This window comes from Pelobates fuscus, chromosome 2, assembly GCF_036172605.1.
Source record: "Pelobates fuscus isolate aPelFus1 chromosome 2, aPelFus1.pri, whole genome shotgun sequence".
NCBI classification, from domain to species: Eukaryota; Metazoa; Chordata; class Amphibia; order Anura; family Pelobatidae; genus Pelobates; species Pelobates fuscus.
In genome coordinates this window covers 48,865,889-48,884,415 of record NC_086318.1, presented here as the reverse complement: position 1 = coordinate 48,884,415, position 18,527 = coordinate 48,865,889, and the positions used below count along the sequence as shown (strand labels likewise).

The 18,527-nt window shown below is 40.0% G+C and overlaps 1 protein-coding gene across 1 annotated transcript in view; it reads left to right on the top strand.

Annotated features, from left to right (window-relative positions):
- Positions 1–18,527, top strand: part of VSNL1 (visinin like 1) — a 159,616-nt gene that overhangs the window by 50,413 nt on the left and 90,676 nt on the right. The window contains exon 2 of the mRNA XM_063442138.1: positions 1,312–1,480. Within this exon, the coding sequence (XP_063298208.1) occupies positions 1,319–1,480 (162 nt within the window). The 5' untranslated portion in view covers positions 1,312–1,318. The remainder of the gene's footprint in view (positions 1–1,311; positions 1,481–18,527) is intronic.

Genomic DNA, 18,527 nt, shown 5'->3' with positions numbered 1-18,527 from the left:
TTTAATGTGAACCTGTGATGATAGGTTCACTTTTACATGTATCCCCACCAAAATGCATTGAATATATCACAAAGATACATGATTAATTCAGTGTAAAGGTTTGAGATATCTAAACTCACCTTACCTCAAATTCATCGCACCAAGTCCTCAACTTTGTGAGTGTTACTCTTCTGTAACACCCACCTATGCTCTGCCCACGCAAGCAAATCTGCTAGCACAATGTATAGCTGAAACTTGATGCGTTGAGCACACAACTTGAGCATAAGTTGTGACAGGTACTCTTTAAGGTAGATTTGGGTTTAATGGTTAGTGTTAGGATAGTGTAGTGGTTAAGTGTTAGTGTTAGGTAAGTGAACGGGGTTAGTGTTAGGATAGTGTGGCACAATGTATAAATGCAATTGTGATAGGTTTTAGGTACTGTGACCTTTAAGGTAGTGTTGAGCATAATGGTTAGTGTTAGGATGATGTAGTGATTAAGGGTTAGTGTTGGGATAATGAAAGGGTTAATGTTTAGGCTTACTGTAGTGTATGCGTTAAGGGCTAGTGTTATTGAAGTGTAGAAGTTAATGATTGTTTTTGTGAAGTGTAGTGTTAGAGGGTTAATTATTATTTTACTTAAGTGCAGTGTAGGGGTTAACAGATAGTGTAATGAAGCGTAGTGTCTCGGACAGACTGGGGCATGTATGTCCTGGTTCAGTTGGAGATTAGAGGCCCATAATTGCATAGTGATGATCCATGTTTAATTCCGTGTCATTTATAAGAAATTGCATATATGACGTTATCATTTGTGCAGTACAGGAATAGAAAATGATCTGCGTGTTGAAATATCGGCCAGATTACATAGTGCGTGTGTGTGTATTTTGCTCTTGTACAGCATGTGCTCACTTGCACTTCAGTTGTCTTTTATGGGATCTATTGTTCTATGACTGGGCGTGTGCAGTAGTCCCCTATATGTACAACCACAGTTAGTTTTTTTTTGTAAAAACATTAAAAAAAATCACCCAGTAGCTTCCGCAATTATAATACGTAGTGCATTATGTATTATTTTTGTTTGTTGTTTTGTAAATCAAATGTACGACCACATCAGCCACAAACTGTACGGCTTTGAATAGAATGCGGGGAACACAGTTACATGTCCTGTAAACCCTTGCTACTCAGAGATTTGAGACCAGCAATACGAATGTTAAAACCTATTAGTTGTCATGTGCTTTGAAATGCCAAAATGTTTGTGATCCATTACGTTAGTCAGAACCGTTTTAATTCCATGTCTAGAAAGCTGTAATTTAGTGTGTTCTATTTATTTTATTCTAGAAACAAGATGGGGAAACAGAACAGCAAACTGGCTCCAGAAGTGATGGAGGATCTGGTGAAGAGCACGGAGTTTAACGAGCATGAGCTGAAACAGTGGTACAAAGGGTTCCTGAAGGACTGCCCCAGCGGCAGGCTGAACCTCGACGAATTCCAGCAGCTCTATGTAAAGGTAGATACCACTACTTATGGACTCACGTTAATTATTACCCACATAAATACAGAACTTATAATGGGACAAAAGCATTTCACATTTGGTTTGTTGTATGACTAGGGACAGGTTTTATTGGGTCACAGTGGTGTTAATATTATTGTATGCTTGTAACGAAAGACAGGATGTGATGGAAGGGAAAACCAGGGGTAAAATGTAGTCATTGAAACAAGGAAAGCAAAAGAAAACGAATCAGTTTCTGGGTTAAGTGTAAAGGGAGATAGAGTATAGGATGTGTAATATGATTGACATTGAGTTTGGGGGACATAGGCAATCTGATCTTTGTGATGGCTGTCTTTAAGCTTAGTGGCAGGGTCAGTGCAAGGATTTATGGCTACACAGGTGAAGAGGCATTTTGCCGCCCCATCACCCCTTCCCCCCAATAAAAAATGCACCTTCATCTCCGTGTCTCGTTACTAACCCCTCTTTTGAAAAGGGCTGCATTGTGTCTGGGGTTATGTCTAATGTGGGCAAACAAGGGCTGTGGTGGGAGGTAGAGGTTGTGATAGGAGGATAGGGGCTGTGATGGGAGGTAGGGGTTGTAATGGGAGGATAAGGGGTGTGATGGGAGGATAGGGGCTGTGATGGGAGGATAAGGGCTGTGATTGGGATACGAGCAGTAGTGGGGGATATGGGCTGTGATGTAGAAATGGTGCAGTAGTGGGGGGAGATAGGTGATGTGGGGGATAAGGGCTGTGATAAGTGAGATATTGGCTGTGATGGGGAAAATAGGGGCTGTGATAGGGGTTATGGGGGAGATATGGGCTAGATGGATGAGGTAGGGGATGATATGGGGGAGATATGGGCTGAGATGGGGAAGGTAGGGGAGATAGGAGCTGTTATGGGGGAGATATGGGCTGTGATGGGGAAGGTAGGGGAGATAGGAGCTGTTATGGGGGAGATAGGGCTTTGCTGGGAGAGAGGGGCTAATATAGGGGAGGTAGAGGCTGTTATAGGGAGGGAGTAGATGCTGAGATGGGGGAGGTTGGGGCTTAGATAGGGAGGTAGGGCTGTGATGGGAGAGATAAGGGCTTAGATGCGGGGTATTGGAGCTGAGATGGATGAAATATGTGGAGGCAACAAAAATAAATAAATTAAAAGTGTATTCCTTCCTCCCTGAGGCTTACCTTTGGCCAGGGATAGAGGTGGTCCGGCAGGAGACTGTAGCAGACTTATTAGCTTTTTTTCAGTTGTCCGTACCCCCTTGTTTGTTTCCCGAATGGATGGTGTGTGGTCCCCCTTTTATACCTCCTCGAACCCGAACCTCCCCTGGCTGTTTACCAAAAATTAATTCAAGTACTTTCCCTGGGTGGCCGTTATTCGTATAACCGGACGCATGTGGTCCAGTGCATGGCTGCCATTTTGTCTCCTAAACACAGGCTGCAGTACATGGTCGTCGGACGCCTGGTACATTTTTCGGAGGCGGAGTTCGTACCGGTGCCCGTTCTACTTCCCGACCAACTAGACAAATGACATTCGGGAGATATGAACTACTGACTGGGGGGAGCATTTGCTCCCTAAAATCCAGGTGGAGCATTCATTGGTGTTCACACAGGAACCCCCAAAAATCGACATCACCCTAATTTCTCTAAAACTGTTTTGGGCTATCGCCTTGTGGCCGGTCGATCAGAACTTTACCTGAATCGCAATGCTGTTCTACCGAACCGATCTGAGCGCCATTTGGATATGTTGGGCGCTCAGATCAGAGCTATTCAGAGATATACAAATTATGGGGTTCCTGTGAATTCTGACTATGATTTTGGGGTGTTTTATATATATGTTATATATTTTCCTGTACCTGAGAGATAATTGAGTTACCCAGTTTTGACTCAATTATCTCCCAGACAATGAGTCACCTGGGAGGGGCTTGTGTATGTTTTGTATGGAGACCCCATGCTGGAGGTTTGTGCATAAAATTCTGTGTTTGAACTGAGTAAACCGGTTGTACTCCCAGAATTGTGTGTCGTCCAGTTACTAGGAGGAATAGATCTATTCACACTTCAGCGCCTTGTTCCAGAGTTCCTGTCTTCACGGATCCAGCAGAGGAAAAGTCCTTGTCAGGACTAGCGCTCCTCTACAGAGACGTACTACTTTGTCTGCACCCCCAGTGGGTAGAAACAGGTCCTTCAGGTGACCGTCCTGCCTCCAGGGAAAGTATCAGAGTGTTGCTGTGGTAATGGCTAGAGAAGCGTTGGCCCCTTTATTTCCTCTGTTGGCCTCGTGCCTGAAGCTCGGCCACGCTACATACAGAGGAGCGCAGTGTGCTTCCCTCCTGATGGTCACCCTGACACCTGTGACTCTGGGCTGGTGCGCCTGCAGGTGCAGCCTCCTGTGCCGCCTTATGGTAGCGCCAGCCCTGGTTCGTGGTAAGGGTAGATAACTGATGTTATGTGAAAGATGACTACCAAGTGGTTATGGGTTAAATGGAGATTAACGATGCCGTGAGGCATTAGGAATAACGTGGTAGTGGCATTGCAGTCAGACAAACAGTATTTAATAATGAGGAGATTCACTTTGTATGGCACATTCTCAAACCTTAAGAAAAAAATACATTGCAATATATTGAAAATTCTATATATCAGTGTTGGAACCTACAGAAGTCCTTTAAACAGGAGGAGCCAACCCTTTTACAATGTTGCAGCACACATCCTTCACATAGTGTCACAGCACTCTCTGCACTTGGTTAAACTCTCGGCCAAAGTCGACCACAATAGGCTGCCTTTCTGACAAGGTACTAGTCTTGGATTCCCCATGAATACAGTGTCTGTGTGATGGCAGGCATTGAAAAAGGAGGTATGGGGCAATAGATGACGTGATATGTCACGTCATTCAACTGGCTGTCGCTAGAATCCCGACGCACTCTTCATCTTTTCAGCCTTGTGCATGAGAGCATTTCTGGGAAGCTCCCACCCTACCTGAGTAGAATTCTCTCCCCAGCTCTTTCCACTTCCTATAACCTCCTATCCAGTAATAGCACGATATTTAGCATACCGCAATACTTGATTGGCACTGGGGTTAGAAGTAAGGGCGCTAAATGATAATATGTGTTTGATAATTCGCTTTGGGGATAAGCTTTAAAATAGATGGAGTGTGGGCGATGTGACATGGATGTCACTAAGGGTAATGTGTGACATGACTGAGGTTAGGAACTAGGGGAGATGGATGATGCAGGTGATTAAATGGCTGGCACTGGGATTAGGAATAAGGAGAGACAATGATTTATGTATGTAAGGAATTAAGGCACACAAAGACAGGGAGTTATGTACATTTCAGCAAAGAGCATGTGCTTTCTTTACTGTGAATAAACGTCTGTGATTTGTTTAACAAAGCTATATTTTTCTTAGCTTAGTATATCCACATATGTTTAATTAGATGCCATCAATTTTGTGTGTCAGTGATTAATGTTCTGTGTCTATTAGCCCATGAGGGGTTTGACTGCACATGATATACCTGCACAGCAGACAGGCCTGCAGCCATTAGAGATACATCGTGTCTGACAGCATCATAGGGTGGATTCTCTGTATAAAGATTAATTTAACTCAGACAGTTGAGCGGAATTTCCCCATTGAAGTTTATATAAATTATTTAAATGTTTATACTCAATTTACTACTGAAACAAACATATCTGGTCACAAGAGCTAACTGATAGCTGCTCTAATTCTGCTTGAAGATCATATTAAGGCATATTAATAGTTAATGAACAAAAAAAAAAAAAAACTCCAACAATAATCATTTTGACACTGGAATATCGGTTGTTTGGAAGCTTTTTCCAATTTTTAAGAAATGACAGTTAAAGAGCTTCATCACCTCAAAGATTAAGCTGATTTCCACCTTCCACCAACCATTTTAGTCAATCTTATATCTTTCCATGTTTTGCGTGCCAATATTTCGGAACTTTAAAACTGGTCCATTTTCAGGGTCAAGTCAATGTTTTGCTGCCTTAACCTCTATAGTCTGGTTCCTAACCAGCCACTACCACACAAGATAAGGCTTTGACGCTGAAGGACGTCTCTTGCTGCAGACTACAATAAATATTATTAATCATTTAAATTAGTGTGGAGTTTAACACCTGACAAAACCATTGTTTTTGTGTTTTCTTTTTCTAGGACATAGTTTTATTTAATTTCGATTTAAATATCCATGTGTCAGTTACTTGTGTTGACATCAGTTATTGTATCACTTGTTTATTTCTCCTTGTTTGTGCTATATAATCAGACTGTTTGTATAGAGATACATAAAAAAAACTGTGTGTGGTCAGTGGTACTGACAGTTAAAGAAACAGGGTTTTTGTTTATGGACCAAGGGACAAATTAGAGAACCTTGCTAAAAGATATCGCATATACCCATTGTACAGCACTACAGAATCTGATGGCGCTATATAAATAATAAAATAATACTAATATTCTAAGAATATAAGAAATCTTCATTGGGGTTATTTTATTTCCATAGTTTCAAAAGAAAACTAGTATTTACTAATTCACATCCTGCAGAGCAGGCCTGTCCAACCTGTGGCCCCCTAGATGTTGCTGAACTACAACTCCCATGATTCTTTCAATGAAACAAATAGCCAGGGAATCATGGGAGTTGTAGTTCAGCAATATCTGGGGTGCCACAGGTTGGACAGCCCTGCTATACAGTGTAGTTGTTGTTTTAGCACCCAAATGGAGTGAAACCACCAGTATATGATGTATGGAATGAACTTTATTGCACTTTATCCCGCTGTTTGCATCTTTAAAATATTCTTATCTGTATATGCCATCCATCCATATATTTATTTGGCATTTCGCCTCCAATACAGCATTCAGGATAGCTGTTCATGAATAGTTGAGTATATTTTAGTAGGGAGTTATCTGTCTGGCCATCTAAAGCAAAACAACGATCCTCATTCATACACATGTATAGTCACACTCTCTTCCTTTATTCACTAAATAACAAAATGGAATAAATCAAACACCATATTGCACAGTTTAGGCAAAAAGAAAGATTTTCAATCTGCTATAATTCAGAGATTAAAAAATAAATCTGTTGGTGCTTGCTCTTATGAAAACACAAATGGAAACATAGATTTTCATTCAAGGATATCCTCCCACTGCTGGCATGTCACCATAATAGCTGTAAATCTACTCCTGCTGGGTATCTATTTTTTGTCTACGTCTTATGTCTTAAACTTCTTCTGAAATGATGGATTGTCTCGCATTACTCCGATGTCTATGGGTAAAGAGTCCCAGAGCCATCCATCCACCGCTTAATATAACCATGCTGAAACATAATTGATAGTATCGTGATTAAAGTGGTTGCAGAAAAAAAGGAATGGACGAGTTAATTAGGACCTTGATGCCTAATTATTTACATTGTGGTGTCCTGAATCAGGAATCTTAACATTGGCACTCAGGGCCCCCAACAACTGAGCAGAGAATTATGGGAGAAAAATGGAAAGCACCCAGTGGGGTAAAAATGAAGTGGCAAATGAAGTGGCAGAATGAGTTTGGTGATGGAAGTGGCAGGAAAGTGTTTTTATTTTGTTATAGATCTGTTACGTCTCACGTAGTAATAAGGGAGGCAGCTGGTAACTTGACAATCGGAAAATCGAAAAGGAGAGGACAATATCCTTAGGAATGTGTGTTGGTGATATAATGTAACAGTATTTAGTTTTCACAGTAGAGTACAGAGGGATTCCTTTTTTTCATGTGGGGTAGCCCAGGAAAAGTTATGATGAAGATGTGGCAAAAAAAGGCAGCAAAGAGACAATGATTGGATGATGTGGGCCAGGTAACTTGCATCCTAGAGACTGCAATTTGATGTGTGCATCCAGCTGGTCTGGTTACAATTACGTGTCCCATTGTACAGCGCTTCGGAATTTGTTGGAGCTTTATACATAATAATAACATTTATCGCAACAGTTTGTACAGACAAACCAGCGGGAACATTACACATTAAAGGGACACTATAGTCACCAGAACAAGTACAGCTTATTGAATTTGTTCTGGTGAGTAGAATCATTACCTTCAGGCTTTTTGCAGTTAACACTGTCTTTTCAGAGAAAATGCAGTGTTTAGATTACAGCCTAGTGATAACTTCACAGGTCACTCTTCAGACGGCTGTTAGAGGTGCTTCCTGGGGCAGTGCTGTACACTGTGCAGTACTGCCATTCCGTGTCTCCACCCTCTGCATGGAAACACAGCATTTTCCTCATAGAGATGCATTGATTCAATGGATCTCTATGAGAAGATGCTAATTGGCCAGGGTAGTCTCAGTTAATCCTATGGGGGAAGCATTGGCTCAGACCACCATTTCTGATGATGTCAGCAGACATCAGGCAGGTCAGGGACAGAGCCAGCAGCTGCAGGCTTGAATGCAAGTAAGATTTCACTCTATTTAGGGAGGCAAGAGGTGACCGGGGGGGCTAGATGGTGGGTTTAACACTATAGGTTCAGGAATACATGTTTATGTTCCTGATCCTATACTGTTCCTTTATAGCATGCAATCTATTAGCACCAAAACATTCAGAATCTAAGCCTCAGTCATTTGTATGTGTGTGATCTACTGCAGAAGAAAATGAGCAAAATTAAATTCTTCTCACACAACATATGTCTACAGAAATAGTAATTATTTCATGTGTTGCATCGCAGAGATTATCCTGAAGAATTTGCAGCTGGGTCTGATATACATACCTGTCAGTTTAGTAACAACAAGAGATCTGTTTTTATCACTAACAGCTGACCCTATTGCCAAGATTAACAGATACTGGGTTTAGATTTGGATATTTCTTTGTCAGCTTGGCAAACTACTACAAATATGCTGCAGAACCAGGAACTTATTTATCATAAACCGTTTTTCACTTTATTGTTATATTTTTTTTTAAAGGGACATTATAGTCACCAGAACAACTACAGCTTATTGTATTTGTTCTGTTGAGTATAATAATTTTCTTCAAGCTTTTTGCAGTAAACACTGTCTTTTTTAAGAGAAAATGCATTGTTTACATTACAAATCTCAAAGAGACAACAAATCCACCTGTGACTTGTTAGTGAATTGTGAAAAAATAATTAATACTTATAAAGAACTTAACTTATAGATACACAGCTTCCCAATGTTATCTCCCAGGTAATAGCCACTCAGCATAGATATATACAATGCAGATGAGGACCATTTTTATACACTTGTTTTTTATTTTTCGTTTGGATTTCCCCTCTGGTTTGAGATTTGTGAGCATCAATACCGGCCAAGGTGTCCGACGGTCGACAAGAAAGGAGGAGTCCTAGCCCCCTAACAACATCGAGGGTGGCACCCATAAAGTGCTTTGATAAGCTAAAATTTGTGAGTGCAATATAATATCTGATTATTGGCAATATAATATCTGATGTACAGACAATATTGCACTATTGTTTTTTTACTTGTTTTATGCACACCAGCAGAACCACAAACAGTGACGAAGATTTATCGAGGTGTTCTCAAAAGTTACGGTTAAATACGGTTAAATACGGTTCATATTTCCTAAAGGGCTGTAATGTTTACTAGAGCGTTCTAAATGTGATCTGAAAAGTGACGGTTTGCTTTAGAGAAGACGAACAAATTTAGAGTGTCAAAAAAAAGTAAAAGTGAAACAGAACACATTTCCATCCGTAAAAGTGGCGTAAAGAATGGTGGATTGATAAATCCATTGCATTGCCGGACAGCTAAGGTGCAAACGAAGTAACAGATGTGGAAAAATATATGCCAGATTTAATCATTTGTGCCAATCATTTGCCGAACGTTAGATGTACGAATGTTGTCAACACATTGGTAAATTTCTCCTGTACTTTCTATTGCTCCATGTACTCTCCATACTCTCCATACCAACTACCAGATGCAAAATACAGAGTTGATAGCAATGATTGACAAGGAGCCAAGATGGGGACAGTTAGTTCCAATATAGAGCTATACATACGCAAAGTGGATTTCTACATTGAATAATAATTTTCAGCTCTAGCAAACATATATATGTTAAACACGGGAGGTAAGTAAACTTCTTGTAAACCCTGGAACATTACAATGCCCCTTTAAGTTCTCCATGTTTAGTTGAATATTTGATGAGCAGCTTGATGACCCATACAGTTCAATATGTAGTGCTTTAATGCACAGCTGAGTAAAATACTCATGTTTATACAGAAGGCTGGTTGGATTTTATACTTGACTCTATCCTGTTTACATTTTCAACTGGCGCATCAGAAACCCAGATCTGTCTCAACCTCTTCCATCAAATGTTAGCTGAACAAGTCTGCATTTTCTCTCTTTCGACAAAGAGTTCAGGCTAAACCAAGGAGCATTTCTTTTCTGATCTGTAAAACACTGATACGTGATTAAAGGGTGACTGCATTCAGGTTGAGTATAGTTTGCGTAATGCAAAATGATTGAGAAATATCAGACAGTTATTTTTAAGAGAAAAATGATGGAGAAATCCTCATTGTCACACTTGCACAATGATACCCTTAGTGGACTTATTCACTAAACAGTTTGTTTTTCTTGGGGATTGACCCAAATTTGGCGAGACCATTCTTGACTTTTTTTTAAAGAAATTATTCCATTAGTTTTGTAATGTTTGTACTTTTAAATGCCCTCATTTTTATTGTATTCTGAAAGCACATCTATCACCTTAATTTCTCTACATGATCACTCCATGACCAACCTAATATGTGCAGTAAAAATGTAAATTATGTTTTTATTTGTCAAAAAAACAACAGTAAATTGTCACCTCCTCCATCACCCTTATTCTGCAAATTATGGCTGCCTTGCTTGCTAGGCTTTGTGTTGTATTGTACTTATTACGCTGAGATGTTTGATGTCATGAAAAATGCCATGCACAAGAAATTTACATGGACAAAAATTGCTAGTTAGTTTTACCATCAGTGATCGATGGCTAATGTAATTGGGAAGGCAATGGTAGGAGGAGAGCGCAACCCCTGCATGTATTCATCTCTACTTTGCAGTTGCATATATTGTTTTGTGAAATTTTAGCTTAAAGGGACACTATAGGCACCCAGGCCACTTCAGCTCATTGAAGTGGTCTGGGAGCATAGTCCCAGGTCCCTTAACCCTGCAATAATTACCTTTGAGGGTTAACTCCATCTCTAATGGCGGTCTACCAGACAGCCACTAGAAGGACTTCTGGGACGTTAGGCTACTTTTGGTCTCCTAACTGACGCTCGATGTCCTCATGCTATGCTGGAGGACATCCAGCGTCATGGTAAACCAAATAGGAAAACATTATACATGCTTTCCAATGTGGTAAATACAAATGGGAGCTTGGCCATTAGGTCTCATGTATGGTCTACCCTTGGTGGGCCTGCCTTCTTGATTGGCCGGCTGCCTGGTGTGCATTCACATCAGACTGACCGTTTAATTCTATGGGTGGACCCACCGATTTTTGGGTAGAACCAGTGACGTGAATCGTGTCACTGGCCCGCTCCCTGAGAACCCTCTCACCAGCGTCTCAGGATGCCTAAGTTGGGAGTAAAGCCTTTTCCATTCTTTCCACAAAAAGTTTGTGCAGTAGCACATTATTGCAGGTGTGTTGGCCAGTATTCATTACTGCTGCAATTTTATAGAGAGTCCAGATAATCTCTCAGATACACAATTTAATCTACTTGATGTGAATCTTCCTTACCAAGATTTTGTAGCACAGAGCGGGGAGGCAGCATGGCATGTAGGTGCAAAAAAATAAAAATCCATCTCTGAACATGGCTGGCTCCTTCTTACACAGTCAAACCTGCGGTGCTGGGCTCAGGTTTGCTCGCCCCAACAAAAAAAATTAAGTCTGGAGAGCAATGCATGATCATGCTGGTCAAAAACATATTAAGCCATCTCAAAGTAAGTGGGTGAGCACAATTTAAAAACAGTTTGACAAAAAGAAAAAATGAGGGTCTGAACTCATAGTAAAAATACCACTACAATACGCTGCAGTGATTACTATGTCTTTCTGGATTTGTGTTGGTTTCTATTATAGACACACAGACTCGGTATTATACACAGACAGACTGTATATATATTAAGTCATTCCTGGTATGTTCTGAGGTGCGTGTTACATTGTGTTCTACACATTTCTGCCTGGAACTGACCGTTGTTAATTCCTAGAATTCTATACAATTTTCTCCCCATCGTCCCTAAGCTCTACTAATCTTATTTAATTTCTACGTGTACACACGGAACCCGTGCAGGGAATCTACTTGCCAAGGAATGTTCTTTACTAGACATGCCAATCGGGAAGAGCAGATTATGGGGTTAATTTGGGGCAGCTGTCCCCCCTGCTCCTCATCAATAAGTGCTTTGTTGCTCAGCTGCATCTGGTTCCTTTCAGTTCCAGGTTTAACTCCCCAGGTTTTTTCCTAACCATTTTATGTGATTTGGCAAGGTGACTGGCGGCGTAGACGTGCTGAAGCCGAGAGATAATCAGATTTAATCATGAAACAATCGAGCTTCAGCTACCTGACTCGAAAAGTTTGTTCAGTTTGAGTTTAACTCAGTGGATGATTTGGTAATAGTTTGACAGCTTGCCTTTTTTAAAAAAAATTCTAATTCAATTAATATTAATTTCTGCTCAGAAACAGGATGTGGGAAATGTTTAAACAAACACTCCACACACATAAAACACGTAAACGTGCTGAAGTGCTTTTTGTGTCTGGAGTCTGTCGTATTTGGGACAGTTTATAAAAGTGCAGATTTCTATTGATCTATTTATACCTAAGGGCAGAAATACCTTCCCGGTTGTCACTGCCTTCCATCCTTTTTAATGAGTTGTATTACAGGTCATTGAGAAGCATAGGAATGCTGTATTCACGTGTGTGCGGCTTCAGGACAGAGGCTTCTGAATTAAAATGGTGTTTTCCCTGGCTGGCAAAAGAGGGCAGGGCTTGCAAAGGCTGCAGAGATAGCAGGTCTGAAGCTTTTGCAAGCAGTTTTTTTTTTACCTTTCCCCAAACGAAAAAATGCAGACTTAAAAACATGTATGTTTTCTTTGAAGGTATGTCTACTAAATTGTTACAAATAAGTAAATACATTTTCAGTGCAGTGTAACTTTAATATCTTAAAAGCCAACTTGATAGCTTGCAAATGCTGGTGATTTAGATCACCCCCACCTTCTGGCGGACACCGCAAGCAATTGTGTGCAAACCCAAACCCTGTGCACGCACACACATTCGAAGGAACAGTAATCCTATCCACTTAATAACGGAATTATTTTATCATGTAAATGGCTCCAAGTATTAAAACTTGATCTTAGAGGGGTTTGCATCCTGGTGAGAATACGTGAGCCGGCACCGTCCCAGCTTAACCCTTAAGGACCAAACTTCGGGAATAAAAGGGAATCATGACATGTCACACATGTCATGTGTCCTTAAGGGGTTAATCTGCTGGGTTTGCCTTTTATCAGGGTTTGCTGGGGGGCACTTTGTATCCAGTCTTCTTTGAGCTGGAGAAGACAGATGTCAAGATATCTCAATGCAGCTACCACTGAACTCATTCATTGGACCAGAGCGCAAAGTCGACATCATGGCCAGCGAATAAATAAAAGCCTATATTCTCATGCTGTAGAAGGGCATGTGCTGCTTAGGAGCCCAAAGGGGGCCAGGTAAGTGTCAAACTGTGCTAAAATGGTTTACAAATTACACTGCGACTATGCACGCAGACTGCAGTGGTTTTTGTGCTTCGAGGGTTTATTTAACTTAGGGAAAGGCATATCAGTCTTAATGTGATAACTGATATGCACTTATTTTACAGAACACAACTGTAAAAAATGGAAATAAGCACTTAGTAGTGATATCTTGGGAATGGCATTTTTTGCAGTTTGGTACTCTGCACTCTAAGTGTTGTTGTACGGCTGTACTTTTTGTTACATGTAAATCTGTTTAATAAACTTGATATTACGCAACTTCCATTAGTCACTGCAATTTGCGACCCAAAGAAAATAAATGTCTACCTGTCTTATTAAATCCAGAACAGTGCAGCACTTCCATCGTTTCACACAAAGCCTAGCACAAACTAATGACAGCTTGGACGGCAATGCAAATTTTCTGCTCTGCCTCTCCAAACAAAGCCCATCTAAAGGATTTAATGACGTTTTTGTTGTATTTCTTCTCCTGCGTACATTAATTTGATGCGTAATGAGTGGCTGAGCCGGGTGCGTGTATAGTTTTTCTCTCTTTGACCACTTACCCTAATATTCTGAACATGTACATCCTGACTTTGTGACTCAACGAACCATGAACACACATAGATGTTTCCCTGGGGAATCTGAGCATCATAAGATGTTGACTCACCTTCTTTTAATAACATTCCAGCTGAAAATATCAAGGTGAGGATATGAAGAAAGAATTGTTTTTCTGTTCCTCTGTATGTTATTTTTGTGCTCGGAAATACATCTTATATTGTTTAAATAGGTGATTCAGAGTATTTACAAATGCCAGACGGGAGCTAAATGAAAGAGCGTGTCTGATAAACTTTAAAGCAAGCGTCTTACAGCGAACTTGGCAACCTTAAATTATGTTGTGCCTCAGGCAGATATAGACTTAATATGTATATTGCACTAGATGACGTCTTCCACCTGCGAAATGTCTTTAGTGAATTGATGTCCACATTTGACCTCAGGGGTAGGCAACCTCTGGCTTTCAAGATGCTGTCGACTACATCTCCCATTATGCTCTTACAGCCATAGTACTGGCAAAGCATCATGGGAGACGTGGTCCATAACATCTGGAGTGTGATGTCCAAAACATCTGGAGTGCCAAAGATTGCCTACTCCTACACAGAGTAGCACATTAGCCCACAACCAGCTGGAGTTCTTTAAATACCACACATGATTGCCGGACATATTGGAAGGCTGGGCCTGAAGTTGTGGGAGGGGCTATGTGCCTTTAAAAGGGCCTCCCCCTCTTACCTACGTTACCTGATTGGTTCCAGACGTACTTCTGGCCCACCCTTCACTCCCTCTATTCAACTCTATCTAAGGTAGGCCCACTTATTTACAGGCCTATCACGCACGTCGGTATCGGCACACCTCAACCGACTTTTGCTTATTATGGTAATTTACTTAATTTCATTCCATTACTGAAATGGCCCTGAACACAAATATAGATTGGTTACATGCATTGATCAATGTGATCTATAATCAATCTCAAATGCAGATAATAGAAATGTCCAGATATAAATTATCGCTAAAAAAAGTAAGTACCATAGATGAGATAGGTCCAAGTACCATAGATGAGATAGGTCCAAGTACCATAGATGAGATAGGTCCATCGGGAAAGATTGTCTACCTTTATGTATGTCTGTTTTTAAAGACGATCTTTGTTGCATTGACCAGGATGATCTACTAAAATTTCTAATTAGGGAGAAAACCAACAAATAAACCTGATCCAATGTCATTCAGTGTCAGCAATAATGGAGTGAATGACTGTGGAAGCATTTCTTTTTCTATATATTTTTAATAAACCTGAGATAAGATCAATTCACCACATCTCAGATAGAAATGTATTGGGTTATTGGAGGATAAGTTAAAAGGTAAACACTGTGATAATTTACATAAATTCCAAAACTTTTTTAAATTCACTGGCAACGTGAGTATAGAAAGACTTTCCAGGACTGAAAGTCAGAATGGTTGAACCCTTTCTTGGTTGCTTGCGCGTTTTTTTACATGCTTGAGTATCTTGTGGGCTGCATGTACTCTTACATTTTTAATGAATTTGTTTTATTATTTGAGGAAGTCATTGAAAGCTGCATTACTTTTCCAGCGGATGTTAAACTTGGCTAATTAATCAGATGGTCCTTATAGAGACCATTTAATGGTGAAGCGAGGCATTTTGCCACTCATTCCCACTAGCCTCCCAATGCTTGAAAGCATTGGGTTAGCTGAGATCATTAAGACTTATGATCTCAGCCAAGCAGGCAGAGTTGAGACCACCATGTTAGGGGATGTAAGGTAAGTAAACTCACCTTAAATCTTCACAGTGAGAACAAGCACCTATAGGTAGAAGAACAATTTAGTCTTAGGAATACAAGTTTGTATTCCTAACGCTTGCCTTGAATGTTCCTCTAAACCAGGGATAGGCAACCTTCGGCTCTCCAGATGTTGTGGACTACATCCCCCATAATGCTCTTACACACATAATGCTGGCAAAGCATCATGGGAGGTGTAGTCCAAAACATCTGCAGAGCCGAAGGTTGCCTATCCTTGCTCTAAACTATACTACGTATATATTAGAGAGAATAACATTACATGATGAAAGCTAAGGCATAATTAGAGCTGATTCAAATGTTAAATCTAATAAAATGCATTGAGTGGTTCTGCATGTAGCTTTAGTTTGCTATATCTCCTAGAACGTGCAGTATTATATTATAAATGTTCAGTAGGGACTGTTCAATAGGAGCAGGTGGGGCAAGACACCCATGCTTTGGGTCTTGTTGCAATAAAAAAAGAAAATGGAACCTATTGGTGTGATAAAGACTAACTGTAAGTGTATTTTAGAAAATTAAGTTGTCTCCGATTAGTTCTGCAGTGCAATAGCCCCTGTCCTTATTGACGACTGGAGTTACTGCTGGGAGGTGAACAACTAATCATGTCAGAATTGTGGGATATTTTTGAAAATATGAATCATTTTATGGGTATAAACTCCTCATACATGCCTAGTCTGTTCTAATGGGATTTCTGAGATCACCACAGACTTGGTATTAGGCTGTCAGATCCTGGACACTCTATTAGACTGACCTGAGCGGTTCCATGTGTTCTTGGACTGTCATTAGGTAAGGAATTAAGGTGAAGACAGATTCTTTAAAGTAGCTGTTTCGCAAATGTGTGTATCTGTAGGTTTATGGCGTTGAACAAGATGTGTCCTCAGATTGGGTCAGGGGTTGCGTACATGGGGCTAAATGGTCAAAATTTAAATCTGGAGGTAGAGTCTTTAAACATTACCAGTCGTTACTGGGTGTGTTGCATGAACAGCATTAGATAGAATTATAAAGGGTGATGAGACAAATTGGGCCCAATTAGTGGGTGTATTTGAGATTGGTCCAAGGACATCCCAGGGTGTTTGAATTTTGGGATGTAGCAATGGTTGATACAGTGTTTATATTATATTAATTTATACTAATTTGGGAGAAGGTAATGCCTGGACACGCACTGCAGTACTCCCAATGAGATTTTCATTTTAACGTGGTATCCCAGTTCCATTTTCGTCGTTGTATGCAATCCATCATACTATGTATCTCTGTAATGTTTTTCCTGTGTAATCAGTATGATGAATGGCCTGGTCTAATACAGTGTCCAGGGAGATGTTCCTTGTTTCATGGTTGTTTGCTTTATTTGTTAACAACCAGCTGAGCCTTTGTTTTGTTGTATGCTCTATGTGGCCATATTTGGAGAGCTATTCATTGTTCTTTCGTCGCCTCTGATAAGAGGCCAATAGGCATGAATCATGAATAGGTTTTTTGTAACTGTAAAATATGGCCTGGCACAAAACCTTATTTACCTACTCATGCTCTGAATTGTGAAAGTTCGATAGGAGAGTATTTTCTTCAAATGCAGGTGATCTAACAGTAAATAATTCTGTGTTCATTTAGAATGTGCTGTTGAAATAAATTTATGACATTAATTGACCTCTAATTAAACATTTAAGCAAAAGAGCAAGGAGCTTTTGGAAAAGTGGCCATAATATGCTGTAAAACAAATTAAAATAAAAAAGTTAATTTGGGTTTAGGATTCCTATGGTTAAGGATTGAAATATCCGAAATGCGTTGGGAGTTTTTGTGGTGTGGCTTCCATAGTGATTTTATCTATTTTTGTTACCTTCTATAAATGCCTATAAAAGTTTCTTTATTCAAATGGATTACACTATCACACCGTACTTTTTTTATAGCCGACTGTTTAGTCAGACTGTACTATTGAAAAAGGGCGTAATACAAACGGATTAATTTTACATTTAAAGTCATGGGGAGGCGTGTTCTCCAACAAATATAGTCTGGATCCAGGGACAGATTTGCTAGTAGGCAAAATAGGCATCTGCATACAGGCCCTTGTATAATCGGGGTCTCCTACATCTTGCTATGTTGTAACTCATTGATTTTTTTTGTGTGTGTGCATCCTACAACTTATCGGACAAACAAGAGAAAAAATGGGAGGGTCTGAGAAATCTGCACCTGCAGGCCTATGTAATTCTGTCCACTGTCTTATGAAACCCTTGCTCTGTTTTAGAGTTATGTATATGGCACATATGAATGTGGAGACAGGATAAAGTGCAATATGCAAGTAACCATTGACAGAATAACCAACATTCAGGTTCATTCTTACTCCTCAAAAATGGGGACAGAACTTAAATTCTTTCAACAGTATATTTTGCCCCCTATAGCTACAGATAACAGGCAGTCTACTGGGGTCCAGGCATCAAAAAACCTCTCTGCCACCCGCTAGGAAGCATCCTCCGGAGCAGACCTGTCATTTATGACACTAGACACTTTCTTTAATGTCTCTCCATAGGGTGTAGTAATCTTGCCGTAACTGTAAAAAACAGAGGTATACCACATTGTAGGATCTAACATTTTAAGATACATTCATAATAAATTGATACGATTGTATTCCCAAAATATTTCTGTGAAAAAATGCTTCATTTTAGTTATGGTGACATAGTTGTTGACGAAGGATTATTCAAAACACACATTTGGTGAAAAATAATAGCAATGTATTGTAATGTATTAATAGATAGTAATAGTAATGTTGAACAGATTAAAAAAAATGTAATTAAATGCAATCAAGAAGAGAAGAGTCGAGTAGGACGCTGGCAGTGGGCAGTGGGCAGTGGGCATGGTCTTTTGACATTATATACAGTAAACAAAGGCACAGATCACCAAATTCATGGCACACATGATAGCAGAGTTAAAAAAACAAGCACCACAATTTCCGTAGCTCTCGGAAGCAATTATTATATAGTCCCTATGGAAAAAATATAGTAGATTAATAACTGAATACCAATTTGTAGTGAATTGAAAA